The 17,799-nt window shown below is 43.4% G+C and overlaps 1 protein-coding gene across 6 annotated transcripts in view; it reads right to left on the reverse strand.

Moving 5' to 3' along the window:
- ephb3b (eph receptor B3b) overlaps positions 1-17,799 on the reverse strand; it is a 56,574-nt gene that overhangs the window by 21,433 nt on the left and 17,342 nt on the right. For all 6 annotated transcript variants that reach the window (XM_085433222.1, XM_085433220.1, XM_085433219.1 and 3 more), the window contains exons 2-4: positions 8,649-8,713; positions 3,474-4,146; positions 132-287 (exon numbers count right to left, since the gene is read on the reverse strand). In XM_085433222.1, coding sequence (XP_085289348.1) covers positions 132-287; positions 3,474-4,146; positions 8,649-8,713 — 894 coding nt within the window. The remainder of the gene's footprint in view (positions 1-131; positions 288-3,473; positions 4,147-8,648; positions 8,714-17,799) is intronic.

A 17,799-nucleotide genomic window follows, 5' to 3' on the forward strand; every position in this document is an offset into this window, starting at 1 on the left:
TACACAATAACTTTAACTTTATGATTACAACACATTTGGCCCAGTTCTGATGGGAAAAATAGACTAGATGTAAGGTTGTCAGCATTAAAACGTACTGAGTTATACAGATGGCTGAAGGAAGCATTACTTACTAGTGCAGGGGGAGTCGGGAGAATCTGTGTCTGCGCGGTAATAACCGTTTCGACAGGAGCAAACACTGGCTGCTCCCGAGCTGGCACGGCTGTTGGCTGGGCAGGGCAAGCACAAACTGTCCCCCTGTTTGGACTTGAAGGTGCCAGGGCTGCAAGCTGATGGCAAAAGAGGGAATGATGACGAAAGCATGACCAACAGCTTAAAAAAAACACAAACAAACTGATTTTACCACTATCATTTTAGAAAGTGTCTTACTCTGGAATGAAAAGACAAATTTTACTTTTGCCAATCCATGCCAATAGCCTGTAATTCTACTCATTTTTAGTGGAAAAAGTACTATAGTATTTGTAGTAGTCTCGGATCAATACTAGCACAATAGGATTGATACTTTGTTTCTAATTTCAGTATGTAGCCCACTGAATTTTGTTACATAAATTATGTTTTTGGAAGTGAAGAAAAAACTATACATCAAACATGTCGGTTTGTGTTGACTGCCATGTTCATTTTATTTATAGCCTACAGCACACTTAAACAACAGAAGCAACAGAAGTGCTTTAGAGGTAACATTGGCATCCCAGGTCTCCTAAAAACGCAGTGTCAAAAACATGAAAATCTGACTGGTGTGCTTATGTTATATTGATTAATTATTTTTGAATGTACAAATAACATTTACTTAGTGGACGATGTATTCAGAATTTGCAAAGTGAGGAAATCAGGAAATGCAAACGTGCAAACATAAATCTTTGTATACAGACAGAGACCATGTCAAAGTTTCTTTTTTTTAAAAATTGTTTTTTCTCTGTATTTCTACTGAGACTACTTCTATACAGGAAACTACTTTCAGCATAACTTTACCTAAACTGGTTCTTGAAGGCAAGTCAGTAACATGAAAACACTGCTAGGATTTGAAAATGCCATATCTCCATTTATAGCTGCTGTTTGGACGTTTATAACTCGTGTGAGAAGTTACAGACGTGCAGGGAAACTGTAACGGCAACATTGTGATTCAGGACGCTTGGGTAGGCTCCATATCTTTCATAAACTGTCTTGTTAAAAGATGAATGAGTTTGCCGCCATGCCTAATAAAAAAAGAGAGGCAGGAGCAGGTAAGAGAGGCAAAGTTTACAAGGGCCAGTTGATTAGCTGACCCACTAGCGCATTAGCTTGTCAACGTCAAGGACAAACTGCAATGTTTGTCCTCCCCCCCGAATGATAATTATCGTCACAGATTCCATGTTGGATTTATGCTCCCCTTTGAAAACGACTGAGGTCAGAGGTCAAATTTACAGCAGACCACTTACTGCTCCTGCTGTTTTCCTGCTTCTGAAAGTTCAATATTAGCTCAAAACCACCAGCTGGCTGCACCGTGTACATTAGCACTGAGTATATTTGTTCTCCCACCAATTTGTCAGAGTTATCCACACTGCTGGCTAACAGGAAGTTTGGTTTGATAAACAGATAAAGAACTGACCTTGAATTTAGGTGTCAGAACAGTTTCTTTAAACAAATTTGTTCATATTTTTTCACCTAACACAGAACAAATTGCAAGCTAATTCTGAGCTCACAGGGCAAGAAAAAAAATATTTTTAACTGTTAGCAAAGATGTTGAAGAAGCATTCCCGTTAAAGGAAGCCTCTTTTTTTACACCAAAAGGTTGAAAGCGCTGATCAATCACTTCCAGCGAGTAAAGGGGTCATCCTGTTCCTTTTATCTATTTTCCCTTAGAGGAACCATTAAAGAATGAGGAAGAAAGACAGACAAGGGGGTAGAGCGAAAAGGGAGGGAGAGGTGGAAGAGGTGGAGGCATAGAAAATGCTAATCCTGTAGGACCCCCACCTCCCCTCTTCCTCGCTCCCCTGTGTCTTATCCTCTCATGCAGAACATAGAGCTTAAGGAACTGATTAAAATGTATGCTGAAATTGGAAAGTCTGAGGCATGAAAAAGTAAAGAATATTGGGGGTAAAAAATGTGCAGCTAATGAGTGGGAAGGCAAAAAAGGCTCATCGATTAATATTAATACTGACATCCTTACTGTAACTCTAGTGGCTTATTAATGAGCACAACGGCCTTCAGATTAGGAAGGAATTGGAGAAGTAAAGACTGGCGCAGAGAGAAATGAAGAGCTGCAAGAGATACTGTATGCTAGGAGGACAGAAAAAGCACGGAAAAAGGGTGATGAGAAATGAGCATGGAATAATATAGAAGGAGAGGAAGGAAAAGGAGAGAGGACCTAACGAGAACAAGAAAGCGAGATTTATCCCTTGTGGTTTCTAGTGATTAGAGAGCATTTTATCAGTGGCCAGTCACCAGAGCTTCAACCTTGAGGTGCCAGAAACAAACAAATGAGTTTTTAACCACGTTCACTTTAGATATACTACACTCTCCCCTTTGTCTCGTGCAAACACTCTCCTTCTAAAGGTGAGCGCATATTCAGTATCCACCCACTCCTGGAGTGGAGTGGATACAAAATATAAGGCCTGTGCAGCGTCATCGCTTTCTTCTATTATAGGAAGAAGGACCCAGACAGGCAGGGATCACCGCCGAAGTCGAAGCCCAGCGAACACGCACGGGGCACCTTGCATTCACGTGATCAATAACCTCACCAGATCGCTCTTTCACTCTTCACACACTTTCTGCACGCCCAGGCCTAATTTTACACCCACGTACACACAAGCACAAGTTTTTCCATTTATCCTTCATTATTCTCATGCTGTCACCTGCACTCCATTTCAGTCGGGACCTTGCTGTTTAAATTTACCTTTCTCTTTCACCTCTGTGAACCTGTCATGTTTTCCATCAGACCTGAAGCCATTAGCCACTCGCTTTCATAAAGAGACAACACACTGCGCATTCATTTTGCAACCAACCTCAAGGCAAAACTGAGGTCACGGGAGTGCGTAGCCCTGCTAGTCTGTATTATTATAGCTTGTAATCACTGGATTAACATGTCAAAAGAAAACAAGATAAAATAAATTATTCATTACGATGTGTTGAGTGAACAATCCAGCATAAAACAGTGTATCCTGTAGCCAAAATAATGTCCAATTAATCTCTCAGGCAATCAGTGTGTTTTTTTCCACAGCAGTTAAGTCTTTGTGAAGACTAGGACCACTAGTCTAATACCATTCCATGTTCCCAAAATGTAAACGTAAATGTCTTCTCATATGATCTTCGTAAGAAGGCTCCATCCTGAAATCTGAGGACTGTAACATAAGATGAAGTAGCACACTATTCTGTTGTGGGTTTGAACCTTGAGCAACCTGTTGAAGAATGTCTAATCCACTTAATCCGCCACAACACGTCATAAACTGACCTAAATTATATATTGTGAAAACACTCACCTTGACACTGGGTGTCCTTCATGGCCGGTTCAAAACCAGCCATGCAGGTACAGGCTCCTACAGGAACCATCCACTCCCCATCTCCGTTGCAATAAAGCTTCAGCGGCACAGACACCTCCAAGGCATTGGGGACACAAGTTCCTGGGGCTATCACCAGCGATGTCGCTTCAGCCCCCGTTGCCGTTTCGGGAAATACGGCGAAGTTGGCGATTGTGGTGGAGCACTTCTTATAAAACACTCTGACTGAGATGAGCGACATGCAAGCACCGAGATCCTGGAAGGCCAAGTAGAAGCCAGCTTTGGACAGCGGGCCAAAACTTCTGACTTTCGTGTTTACCCGTCCAGACTCGAGCATGGAAAAACTCTCATCTGGGGCGATGGTGTCAACCTTCGCATAAGGGTTCTCCATCCAGAAAGGGCTGGTAGCCGTAGCTGAATCCGAGTCAGACTCATAGTAGAAGAGGTTAAATGTTTCTTTGCAGGAACCAGGGATGTTGGGAATGCTGTTGCAGTCACGCACTGTGAATTTCATCTCCACATATACGCGCAGTACATCTTTTCGCGGGATGAAGTCGCTACGTAGCCAGTTATTTTGGTTGAGCTCACGTACATTGCAGACTTGATACGTCCGGATGGGGTTCATGGCATCGTCATAGCCACTGACCTCTTCCCACTGAAAAGAAATCAGATGAAGAACATGAAAAATTAGCAGCTGTAAATGTCTGATAGATATTGAGTTGCTGCGGGGCATCTTCCATCGAACCTAGATGAGCTACATTAAATCAAGTGGCATAAAAAGCAAGTGATTAAAGTACCAGGACACAAGTCATGAGGGAGCGAGAATTGGACTTTTTCAGTTTAGCTGTATTTCTTTTACTTCCATTCCCTTGCTTTTGCCATGATGCACCTTTCATTCCTGATTAGTGTGGCGAAAAGCCAGGCACAAGGACTGCAAATTCATCACAATTACAGGAACCTGTCACCTCCTCGCCACAGAGCCACCAAAGCATGTTTACCTCATATCTGTTTGGAAGAACCAGCCACACTGCTTCACAACCAATTACGCTTCAATTACCGAGCAATGACTGCAACGTCCTCTAATAAAAGCGGGGAAAAGGCGGCAGTTAACCTTCATGCTTTTCTGTTTTTACACTCTACATCTTTCAATGCTACTACAGTACCCAGGGGGTGAATTACTCGGGATAAAATGGGATTAAATGTTCTAAACTTTGATTACCAGCTTCATTAAATGAGTGCAAGCAAACCAGACTGTAAAAGCTTTGCTGTGAGACGCGTTAATGTTATGTCTTTTCTTCTTCTTCTTCTTTTTTTCAATCTCGAATGAGGACACCGCGATTAAATCATTTCACTTCAAACAGCAATTCCTGTGTGTATAATATATCTAAGTGTGTGCGTGTGTGTTTGCGTGCGTGTGTGTTTGCGTGCGTGTGTGCGCACGCTGAGGGATCTGCTCCCCTTTCTTTTATCAGACAAACATTTGAGTCAAAGTATTTTTAGACACGTTTAAATACAACAGTAGTTAACAGTGCTATGCAAAAGACGTGCCAGTGCTTTAGAGCATTAAATGTAGAGGGAACAGGGGAGGAAAATAATACTAGAGAAGGGAATAATGGGTGGCTGTAGCTTATGAGGTAGAGCGGGTCACCTACTAATCAGAAGGTTGGTGGTTTGATTGCCAGCTGCACCAGTCTGCATACCAAAGTATCCTTGGGCAAGATCCTGAATCCTAAGTTGCTCTGATGCATTCACTGGAGTGTGAATGTGTGAGAATGTGAGACATTGAAAAAAGTGATGTATGGATGGGGCAAGTTCTATAAAGTGCTTTGAGTGACTATATATAAACCATTTACCAATAAGTCACAGGGCAGTCAAAAGCTAACACACCACTTTGCATTTAGGTATAGATCATTATTAATCTCTGCTTCTACCAGACGTTTTTTCCTGCCAAAAGCTAGTTTTTCCTTCCTACTGTTGCCAAGTGCTTGCTCAGAATTTGTTTGATTTTGGGGGTTTTCTCTGTATTACTGTAGGGTCGTTACCTTGCAATATCCTCAAGCGCCTTGAGATGACTGCTAAAACTATACACCAAATGCATAGTGCATATTTAGCGTAACTGGTGGTGAACTCGCTACCTGAACCTGAGACATTGCTATATGAGATATCTATAGTAAAATTAAATCTCTACAGTTATGTTCTTGGGGCTGGATTGTACCTCAAAGCATTTGCCTTCCTCAACACTCGGGTAAATAGATACCGCTTTTCCTCTTCAGAGCCAGTCGTTTCCTTCTGAGCTTGAAGCATCTTAATTAAGGCTGTGATATGGATGTGGTGGAGACAAGGCTATTCATCCAAGACCGTGGAGGCCATAAGGGACACAGGGGGAAGAATGGGTGTAGTTTGGCTGTGGCATTAAGATGATGGCCCCACAAGAGCGGGAGAGAAGGAGGAAGCGACCAGAGGGAATCGATAATCACCAGCCAGGTCAATGGAATGGCTAAAAGCATGAAGTGTCAATGGGTATTTAGTTTAGTGTAATAAATCACCCTGCGCAAAAGAGCAATGCGGCCAAGTGTTTTGTGGCTGTGCGTTTGTATAAATTTGCTCATGCGAGCTTGTCTGGCCAAGTTTGTGCTCACTCTGTGTGTTTGTTTGAGAGTATATATATATGTATAGGTGTGGGTCTGTTTGTGTATGCGTGCAGTTAGAAAGGGGTCAACCAACCCCCCGTCAGACATGCACCAGTGGGCAAACAATCTGAGAGCCTGATTACCAAGCCTGAATGAATTAAGCATGTTGTGCAAAAAAGGGTCAAGTTTCTTGGCGTCGATTTTCAACAAGATGAATTGTTATGCAAGATTGGCGAGCCTCTCTGTTTTCTCTTTGTCCTTTCCAATCAAAGCTTTAACTTTCACCTCCAGACGGCAACGCACGGGCCTTACACATTGCACATTTTGGTGCAACAATAATTCTCAAAATCATCATTTAAAGCTGTTTTTTTTGCCAGTTTTATCATGTTTTTTCATCCTTCGACCTTGGATGAATTAAAAGAGAACATTTACTCTAAGAAACCTTCATGGCAACATGGATAAACTATTATTATTAGCTTTAGGCATTGCCTGAAATGCTGAAAGTTCCAACAAGCTCAATGCAACCAATTAGTGTGTTTTTATTTTGTTGTTTGTTTAGCCGGTTCAATAATCCCACTAAGGCTAATTTAATACTGTTCCAGCTTGTTTATGACACGTTTTGTGCAGGGAAGGTGGTCTTGTGAAGGAGACAGTCATATACCGACAATACTTATTATCTCTGTAGGCTCGCTAACTTCAGATATTGTTGTCAACGTATGCTTAGGGAAAGCCCTGTGGGTATCATTCCGGGTCTGAGGAGAGCTACTCAGCGGAATTCCCCCTTCTTCGCCCATCTGGTTTGGAACATAAACGGCATGATTTATAGACAAATATTCACACGTCACACATGGAAGCATAATGAATGCTGGAAATCCAAACGCATCAACCAAACTGGTGCTGAGCTGCATGCATCCATGCCTCATACAGAGATGCTACAGTCTATAAAGACAGATGCAGACAGACTGAGAAATGCACATACCATAGCAAACAGAGACGTGAAAGAATATACTAAAAGAATGTGTGTAAAACACAACAACCTAGTGTTGGAGCATGTAAAGACACTTCCTTACGATTATCAGCGCTTACAAACACAGCTTCTGTGTAGCTTTATGTTTGTAGCTTCATTTGCATGTGTTTTGCAATGTTATTTAAAAAGATGGAGACGATATGATTCGTGTTTGGCATGAATGAGAGAATGTGTAGTGTTAGATTTGCTTTTTGAGGAACTGATTTTCTTGTCTCATACACTCTTTCCTTCTTGACGCACGGACATTGCTCTGGATTTTCCTGAAACCCTGTCTCTCTCTCTCTCTCTCTTTCTCTCTCGTCCCTTTCCCCGCAGGCTGCTTTGTTTGTCCTCTTATCCACGGCATCGGTTTCTCTTAAACACTCGTCACACACAACAAAAACAGGTTGGGTCGTTCCCACCGCAAGACTGCGAGAGCAAACAAACATGTATACAATAAAAGTCTGCGTGAAGAAAGGAACAAGGCAACACGGACGATTGATTTTGCGAGAGCGAGGGACTGAGAGTGAAAGTGAGGGAGGGAGGGAAAAAATAAAAGGAGGGAAAACGCGCACACAAACACACAAAGGGTGGAAAAATAACTCAGGGACAACAAATGCTGTCTGTGGCACATTCTGCTGCAAACACACACCCACCCAAAAAAAAAAGGGCCAAGGGGACAAATTCATCTCCACCCTTTTGGCAGGTAATGTGGGAAATCTGGATTGCAAAAGGGCAGCTACTGTATGTACATCTACTGAGAAGGAGCATCTGTTGTAGGATTGTTGGAACAGAAACAGAGAGGCATGTTTTTTAGGTTCCTAAACCATGTCTGCCTGGACTTCGTGGGAGCATCACCGCTGCATTGTAGCGTAACAGGATGAAGAGGTGTGTGTGTGTTTGGAGGGAAGGGGGAACAGAAATGGGACATGCCAGGCTGTGAGAGGGTTTGTCCTCCTGATTGTTTACAGCTGAGGTGGCTAGTGTGTGTCTGGCACAGTGAATGTTTAATGGCTAGGCGAAAAGGAGCATAAGGAGGGTGGGTGACTTTGAACAGCTGGGGAAGAATCCTCTGACAAGTGTGTTGTGGTAAGAGCAAAAATATACTAAAAAAAAGGGGGCCCATCGTTCAAAACACAAGGGCCAAGTCAGAGGACCACACAAAGGCAAGGGAGGAGTGCTGGCAGTCTTTGAAGTATATCCGAGGAGGGGTCGAGGCTCTTTTTGCCTCATTGTGGAGACCACATGGGAAAGCCATGTGAGGCTGTCATGGACACTTTGTGTAAGGTAGATTTGGGTGCTGAGACATTTATCAGCGTTTAAAAGGGAACTTCATGACAACACCAATGCTTTTTTTTTTTTTTTGCATTTTTCAAGAGGAGGCAAGAGGGAGTCAATCAGGTCAGTCAGGTGAATTAGATGTCAGTGCATCATTATTTTAATTGCATCAAATGGTAAAACAGCCTGGAGTATTGCTCATTATTAACACAACACAATGCACACTATGCCCAGTAAACTCACCCCAGTCTCAGGATGTGCAGTCCAAGCCAGTTCTGTCGTGGCCCACTTTGTGTCCATCAACGTCTCTGAAAAATGGAAGCAGAAAGAAAACAACACAATCAAACAAGGAAGAAAAAAAGAGATCAGTAGAACTTTCAGTTGTTTTACAACAATCTCATAAAACTTGCAAAATAATCCAAGGAACAGATACGAGGCTCTGACCAAAGCTGCTTTCAGAAAACTGTGTGAATAAAGGACACACAAGCTCACAACTAACTGAATTGATTTAGACAAAGGAGTACTTTATGTGCAAGTGAGTATGTGTGGGTATGTGTGAGTGAATGTATTATAGATGAAACACGAGACAGACAAAGGTCCCGATAGGTGATCAGTGAGGTATTGTGTGATATTTTACTGTTGCTCCTCATTAAGCTAATTAGTCCCAATTAGGTGTTTCCCTTAAACAAAGCTCTCACTGCGAAACAGTTCCGCTTCCCACAGAACACGTGACACACAGACACACACTTGATAAGATATAGACACAGTTGTAAAACTCAAGATATACAACCCAACAGAATACTTGAATGGAGAGCAGGGGCAATAAATTTCGGTGTCACAAAAGAGGAGCTCTCGAGTGGAACAGAGGTCGGTAAACTTCAATAGGATTCGTTTTGCGTCAATACTTGAAGGCACTTCAGAACATTCTTACACGTATCTATATGCCACACACGGGGGATTTCACACACAAAAACATCAACAAATGGCTCGCGCAAGTTGAAGTGGACAGAGATCTCCCCTGCAAAACCGTTTTTGCTCTCCACTTTCCACTTTCTTGTTTCTACTGGCAGAGATGGGAGCTTTGCGAGAGCGGGGAAGGAAGACTATAAATGTCGAGTCTTTTACTACCTGGCGCTCAAGGCATGATGTGCAGCCACCGTTATTATCTCAACCGCTGTGCTGTTCTACAAGATAGTGAAAGATGATGAAACGGTGCAGCCAGTGAGTGCTTGGTCATCAAATGAAGTTTGAGATTTTCCAAGTCTTTGCAGACTTCTTTTTTTTGGCTTGCTAACTAATTGTAAATAGGTCCTAGGTATAAGTACAATACTATAACTCAAGGATTTTTACCACACATCAAGCAACTGCTACATTCAGGCAAACAAAAAGAACTTCAAGCCCCTTGTGAATTATATCTAACTTTGTCCAAGTGTTATGCTCTTACAACGGGGAAGTCCCACTCATTTTCACCCCTGCAGACTTTGACTGAAAAAGGTCTAAAACTGTCACCATGAGCCAAATCAAAGCCTTTATCATAAGTGATTCCTTTTGCTTAGCGGGTTTGCAATATTCTCAATGTGTTTCCAGTGTTAAAGCAGGGAACTCATGAACGTGGTGTTTGCTAAGAGCTCCCTTTGTAACCAGATGTAGCCACATGTGAGCAACTGAGGGCCTGCTTGTGTTTTCTCAGAGAATGGGCCAGCACTCACTAGCTGCAGGACTTCCTGTGACTCATACTGTGACAGTGTGTGATTTGGGACCTGTTACTGACAGCCGTGCAGGTAGGTAAGCCGGTGAGGTGAAAATTATATATGTTTGCCGCCTGGTACTTATTATTACAAGTCGGCCTTGTGTTTGATGCGCTCGCTTGTCATTAGAGCTGGCCTCGCTGAAAATGACAGCACGGCAAAACGCAAAGATGAACGGGGAGGGAAGGAATGGGATGCGGGGATGAAGCAGAAGGGACGTGACGTGAAAGAGAGATAGATATGCAAAGTGCAAACAGACACACCTGTCCAGCCTGACTCAGTGGTTGGGACAGCAGATGATTCGAGACCGCACACTCATCGCTGAAACCCTCCTTTCTCGCTGCATCTGCATTGTTTGATCTGGCCGGGGTTGTGTTTTGTGTGCGTGCATAACTGTGTGCTTGCAAGTCTGTGTCAGAGGACAATTGTATGTGTGTGTATTTGGTGCAAAGTCCTGCATTGTGCCCAAAGTGGAGCACCAATCCTGAGTCAATGGGCCAGAGCAAAAGTGGTGAATGACCCTGACCTAACCCGGCCGCTCCCTCTCTGTCAGTGTATGTGTGTCAGGATGTGTGTGTGTGTGTGTGTGTGTGTGTATGGGTGCCTGCCATGCTCTGTCCACTATATTGCTGTGATTTTAAATAACACACCTGGCATTACAAGCACATTGTAAGAATAAAGCCTGGACTGAAAGTCCAAGCATCTTAAAATTATCTAATACACGGACAAAAAAAATCTAATAAAGTGTGCAAAGCAGACTCGTACAGATAATAAAGGACAAGAAGGAGGCAGAAGGAACTAGATTATAGAGCGAAAGGTATTCTGTAAAGGAAACAAGCCCTGAAAGCTTAGAAGACTATAATGGCAGCACGACTTAAGGGCCCGAGTGAGACAAAAGAAAAATAAATGGAAAGAAAACCAGAAGGACAAGTCGGTTAAGAAAAAAAACAAATCTCAATTAGACTCTGAGATGATTTCTAAACACACTGAGTGCACTGGTTTGCCTTCTATGCATTTCATTTTACTCTTTCAAATCTTGTAAATTGAGATAGGGGAAAATTGAAGGGAGCAAACAAAGGAAATCAGGCAAACGAACATGCAAATTGGCTGCTGTAAATCACACACGTGGTGAGAGCGAGGCATCGATCACAAACAGAGAGGCACAAGGCTTCACTTTTCTCACACTTTCTCCTTTTTTCAATCTCTTTCTCAACCAACTCTCCCAGTTTGTTATGTTTCTTCTACTTGTCCCACTTTTCTCTCCTACTTCAACTAAAAAAAATGTTTTTTTAAAATCTCCTTCTCTTTTCTCTGCCTTTGACGCCAATATCTGCAGCCGTGCTCCTGTGTTCTTGCTGCACAGTGATGTGACATGCGCTGTTCAGGGGGGTGTTTTTCAACCCCCTGTTGCTCACAAAGACTTTTCAATTAGCGAGTCACTGTTTGAGTAACCTAAGGATTGCTTTAGTAAAGTGTTATTTATGGTAGAGGTCAAATGCACCGGGGATTATCATAAAAACCATGGGGGGAAAAAAACAGCTGTGACATTTGTTTTCTCTGTGTCCTCTGACTGTGTGAGAAAAATTGTAGGAATACAAACAGGCTTGGAGAGATCGCACTCTGGCAAATAAATGCACACACACACACACACACACACACACACACGCACACACACATGCATACAGACACGCATGCAAAGCCAAACCCCTACACTCTAATCCTGTAATGACAGGGCAGGCCTAATAACAGGGGAGGGCACTGAAGCGTTCGTCCTTATGGCCGCATCCAACGTACGAGCACGCACACGCGCACACGCATACACAGAGTTACAAGCCTCTTAAAATATTTCTTTGTTCAAACAAGCAGACTTCTTAAAAGAAAGAAAAAAGAGAAGGAGAAGAGCAGGAAAAGAGAAGAAAGGCTATTATTGAGAGGGAGGAATGCGCAGTCGTTTTCAGGGTGAAGGCTGCAGGTCACAGGGAGCACACAGGTGAGTGATTTAGCTCAGGTCTTGCTTTGAGCTTCTGAGTGTGGATGTCTTTGGTATGTGTGATTCTTCAAAATTCAGACAGCAGTCACCAAACTAATATTTTTAATGAAATGTTCTTTTCCCACCTTGACAATCAAGCCGACTAAGTTCTCTGCTATTAGTGCAAAACAAAACGGCTTCACCTTAGAAATTACCACTAACTTGTGTGTTAATGAAACGTGACAAAAGCAAGATTTTGCGTCCAGGAAAACCCATAATAACATAAAAATAAACTCAACTCCAAACCCTAATGACTCCCTTCCCATAATCCTTTGCTCGGGGCTTCTTCAGTAGTTAATTATCTTCTCCCCACCTCTCCTCTGAGTTGCTTTTGTTGTTGTTTTTTTGTATCTTTTTTTTTTGCAGTCGAAGAGACCAAGCACATGGCAACCTGGCATGGGGTAGCCACTCCATTAAAATACTATGCCGTCTGGTTGCCAAACACTTGAGCCTCTGTTTAGCCACTGAAACAGTGGAAAGTGTCAACACTGAGAGCGAGGACCCCACACTCAACTTATTAGCACTATTAGCCTGATTGCTTTGTGCGCTATCTTTGTTGGCTCCACTTTTGTCATCCAGTGCGAGGCTGAGGCAGAGAAAGAGGAAGCGGGGCAGGAAAAAAAGGAAAGCGGGAGGAGAGATGCTATTCAAATTCAAATCGTCCGAGCAGTCTTTTTTGCCTTTGTGCGAGGCCAGAGGGCGATGATTAGGAGAAGTCCCCTCCATTTTATAGCTAGACCTCCCCTTCAGCATCCCCACACCCCCACTCCCCCTGTGTGCACGCACACACACACACACACACACACACACACACACACACACACACACACACACACACACACACACACACACAGTCACGGTAATTGGTTGCTGCAACATGGACAAGCCAAGGAGTTGATTCCTCTGTGGAATTCCTGAAGGGACTCGCCTCCCATGACAACAACCCCCCCACCTCCCATTAGCACAAATACACACACAGACACACACACATACTTCATCCTACTACTGCAGTCAGTCATCACACAATGGCTGTCACAAAAGAGGTGTGTCCTGCCTGTATGCTAACAGGGAATGCTGCTGGAGCTTCATGAGTAAGTTGTCTTTACCTCTCTGTCGTTTTCTCTTATTTATTTATTAAATATAGTTTTTTCATCACTGGAAACGTCACATTAAATTAAATCTTTGCTCTATGAATACGTGGCTGTGACCTTGCCCTCGGTTACCTTCCCTTCATCAAGGGATATCTCAAGGCTGAATACCTTTTTTGTGCATTGGGAGGGGGGGGGGGTTGAACGTCTGTCTGCTTATCCCACCTTGTCTCCGGAGGCAATGTCTGTCAAGCATCTCTTACCTGTCGACACTTTTGTGATAAATAAACAAAAAACAAACAGCTTTTTTTTTCTTTTTGCTGTGAGATGCTTTTAGAGAGCAGAGCTGAGCAAAGTGGTTGAAATGGAAAAAGAAAGGGCTTTGATCGCAGCAAGGAGGATGCAAGCTAGCGAAGCTGAGCCAATACATAGGCCTATATGTGTGTGTGTGTGTGTGTGTGTGTGTGTGTGTGTGTGTGTGTGTGTGTGTGTGCGTGTGTGTGTGCCTGCTTCAAACTGAGGAGGGGTATAGCCTCATTCAGAAGTCTCATCTAGTTCCTGTCCTGTCAGTGGAACCGGCTTCTTTGTCTTAACCCACCCCCACCCCTCCTTCGCTGTCTTTCTCTCTCTCACTCACTCATTCCTTCTGTCCTTCTCTCATCTGTCTCCTTCCCTCTCTTCACCCCTCCCTCCCCCCTTTTACTTCTAATTACTAACCGCAGAGGATCTGACGAACAGGTAGCCCTCAGGGCAGCTGTCTACAAAACCAGGTGTGCCTTTACGGGTGGGAACACATGTTTGTCAGTACGTGTGCGTGTTTGAGTGAATAAGTGCATGTGTGTACGTCGGGCCTTAGTTTGACTCACAGAATTTCTGTGTGGCATTCTGACTGAGTTAATTACTACACAACCCAGTTAACTGTTAATATAACTGGTTTTCTGGGAATGCTTGAAATCCCCCTCTCCTCACCTTAACTAACCCGAGCCTGAGACCCAGCACTCGCAGGAGCCGACACTGTGCCGTGGTTTTATTGGACGGCTCTGTGTTTTGCCTGCTTTTGAATAAGTCGCAGCACCTTCATCAGCAGTACTGACAACATAATACGTACCCACTCAAACACGCACATTCACAGTTGGGGGTGAGTCATTAGCGCTTGTTTTATTGGCTGACACAAGCACTTCGGATTGCCTTCAAAATCCAATGCTGCTAAGATTTAATGGAGGTCCTTCATAGTGAGTGTATCAGCATTTCATTAGGAGAGCGACCTCGGCTTTGTTACGGCGCCTCGACCTGATCAATTATTCTTTTTATTGTTCTGAAAATATGAGTAGTCACAATAAGATCACATATCACATTACTTGGCTTTGTAGCTTATGCTTACAACTTCCATTTCCCATACTGCTTTTGTTTCATAACATCCGCTTATTGCTTTCTTCCTCTCGCTCTGCCTTACCACTGAATATAAACACTGCCTAGTCATATTCATATACTACTGTATGGAGCAGTATATGAGCAGATACAAGCTTCCACAACACTACAGAGGCAATAGCGCAGTTTTCAGGGTGTTTTTTATAGTGTTTTCACAGTGATGCATCCTGTGTGACACAAAACTTACTCGAATTCATCCCCTACTGAAATATTCCCGCGGAGGAGTCATTCCAGCCACTGTGGATTTACCACACGGAGATGTCTGGCCTTGTCTTTTGAAATCTGAATATAGCTCTCTGTGATTTTTCTTACTCATTATTGAAAAAAAAGCATTACATCATGTACCATGCTCAGATCAGCTGAAACAGAACAGCACTTTTTACATTTACAGTTAAACTGTCACGTACTTTGGCAAAAATGTCAAGAGGCAAATAGATAATTAAGGCTTCAGTAATGTTTTGTTGTAATCATCATTTTTAAGGTTTGGTGTAATATTTATCATTTACAACCTGCTCTGGAAAGGGCGTGTGCTTCGTTTGCAAATGATTACTTTAAGGGCATCAGGTCTGGCTTTGTTTAAAAACCAGCAGGAAATGGGCGCAAAACCAGATTTCTGTAGAAATGATTGGTGTTTACATCACCCAACATGGAAACTATTGCCTCAAACTTTGCCATAGATGAAGTATTTTTTTTGCTTACAGCCCTTCCTGGAAATTAATCGCCCCACTCTCCTTCTAGATTTTACAACATTTTAAATTTAACTCTAAGACTTTAAAAAAAAATGCTGACAATTAACAGTGTTTAAGCAGAGCCCTCTAGTCCTGAATTAGATGGCTGAATTAATGCGAGCACTGGGTGAACTGCGCAGCGTGTGCCTCTGCGTGAGACGCTTAGATGCCATCATCAGATTTCCTGGCAAATGACTCAGCCGGCTGCAACTTAAAAATACAAGTTAGCGAGTAGCAGGTTTGCTTTTACCTCAAAGGCGTGCATATGGAAATGTGGCTCTCCTTATCAAACTCTGTGGGCATTTGGATGTGCGCTTTTCGTTGTTTTTATGCGAGTGAGGCCGCTGGAGCGGAGTAATTTGTCTTTTTGCATCTGCGTGGTTGTGTATGATGGAGTGATACCAGATATGCCAGATACAAAAGGGAGCAAAGGAGGGATGATCAGTGGAAAATTAAAGAGAAAAAAAGATGTGTATTGAATTCTTAGCACCTCCCAGTCCTCCACACAAAGTACAAAGAAAAGAACTACTGAACACTGTTTTATGTGAGATATGCAAAGGAGAATTAGGTGGAGTGAGGAAGCAGAATCGGAGGGAACACGGTTTGCTGCTTTGGGTGTGGCCGTTTTTGATTACAAAAAAATAACTCAATGCACATTCATTCATACTGGCATTGCTTAAAAGTCTTAATAGAATTCAGCAAAAATCAGACAGAGAGAATGAGGAAAGGAGGGAGGCAGGAGTCAGGGAAAACTGGGGGAGGGAAGGAGGGGGGAGAGAGGGATGGGAATGCAGAGAAAGGAAGAGATATTCAACGTACAGACAAAGCGAGGGGGTGCAAAGAGGAAAAAGATGGGAATGAAAGGCAAAGAGGGGCCAGTAAGGTAACAAAGGGGGTGGGGGGCGGACGGAGAGGAGAGGATGGAGAGCTGCTGCACGCTCTCTTGTATTCCCCACAGCCCCGGCACGTCTTTCTTTGCCACTGTGTCGCTGGCATGCTAACATGCTGTCGCCTTCAGAGACAGTATGTGACTGTGTGCATGTACACAACTGCAGTGTCTTCTGTATGTTTGTGTGCCTGCCTTGAGTGTCTGTGTTTAACATGCAGCCTGATGGGCTCATTGCCCTACTGCTGCCCAGGGAGCCATTGTCTAGTACTTTGCTGCTGTACTTCTCTGTTCTGCTCTCTCCTCCCTGGCCTTCCTCTGCTCCGCTGCCCTTTGCTAACCAAGGCATTCATTCAGCTTGATAGCTGCCCTGGTATCAGTCTGTACAGATGATAGCAGCCCGGTTTCCGAAGCCAAATACCAAACAGCGATAGCAGCAACGTGCCCTTGGGGAATCTATGTGTGGATTTGAGGGGAAGCATTTCATTGGTGCAGAGCAGAGTGTTTGAAATACACCTGTATGAATGAATGTGCATTTGCTTGTATAGGTGGAAGCTGTTGATTATCTGACTGTCACGGGGGTGCTGGAAGCATAAACATACACAAGAGCGTGCACACATGCACACACCTTTTGTTCAATAGGAGATGGGCTATTGTGCTGCCTGTGCAGTCGGATTGTGTGCGAGCAGTTCCCTCACAGCTCTTAATAGCAGTTTTCAGGCAATTTTGTGTGTCAGCAGTGGCTGACTCAACAAACTCAAACACAGGGGAACACAAACCATACACTTACATAATACTAATGCATACACATTATCGGCAACACATACAAACAGAAAATGAGACATGTTATTAAGACTTATACACATGCACACAAATGCACACATACACACACACACAAATCCTGTTTGTTCACTGGGGGTGTAGCCTAGAAAGAGCTGGAACCGGGCTTTGAATAAAAGCCGTGGCTTTTTGAATGGCTGAGCACCACAAGAAAAGGGCTTAGCAGCCAGCTTTGCCATTCTGTATCAACAGCCACTGAGTCTCTCTCACAAATACATGGCCTCTCTCTCTCTCACTAACTCTCTGACAGACACACAAGCACACACACACTGTGTCCCTCTATCGTTGTTTCTGTTAATACAGTCATTGCTAATGCAGTCATCTGCCAACGTATCAGGTCACCTTACACTGCACTTTCCTGCGCAGCATGTAGTGATTGTGTTGAATCTAATTAAAGATGGCTACTTCCTGTTACACCCGGAACAGCTGCCTGTGTGTCTGCAGTAAGGGGCAAAGCCCCAAAGCGGTTCGCATTTTCCACATGCCAGTGGCTTCCAATTACTTTAAAACAGTTTAAAAAACACTGCGGCGGTCGAAACCAACCGGCTTTTGAGGTTTGCTTGTTTCTTTTCTGCTTCTCCTCGGAAACTTTCGCAGACAGGATAAACAAAATAACAAAACCAAAATAGAGCCGGGGACTACCCTAT

Source organism: Copadichromis virginalis, linkage group LG15 (assembly GCF_057382275.1).
Source record: "Copadichromis virginalis isolate Kocher_CV1m ecotype Utaka linkage group LG15, C_Virginalis_male_GT1.1, whole genome shotgun sequence".
Lineage (NCBI taxonomy): Eukaryota > Metazoa > Chordata > Actinopteri > Cichliformes > Cichlidae > Copadichromis > Copadichromis virginalis.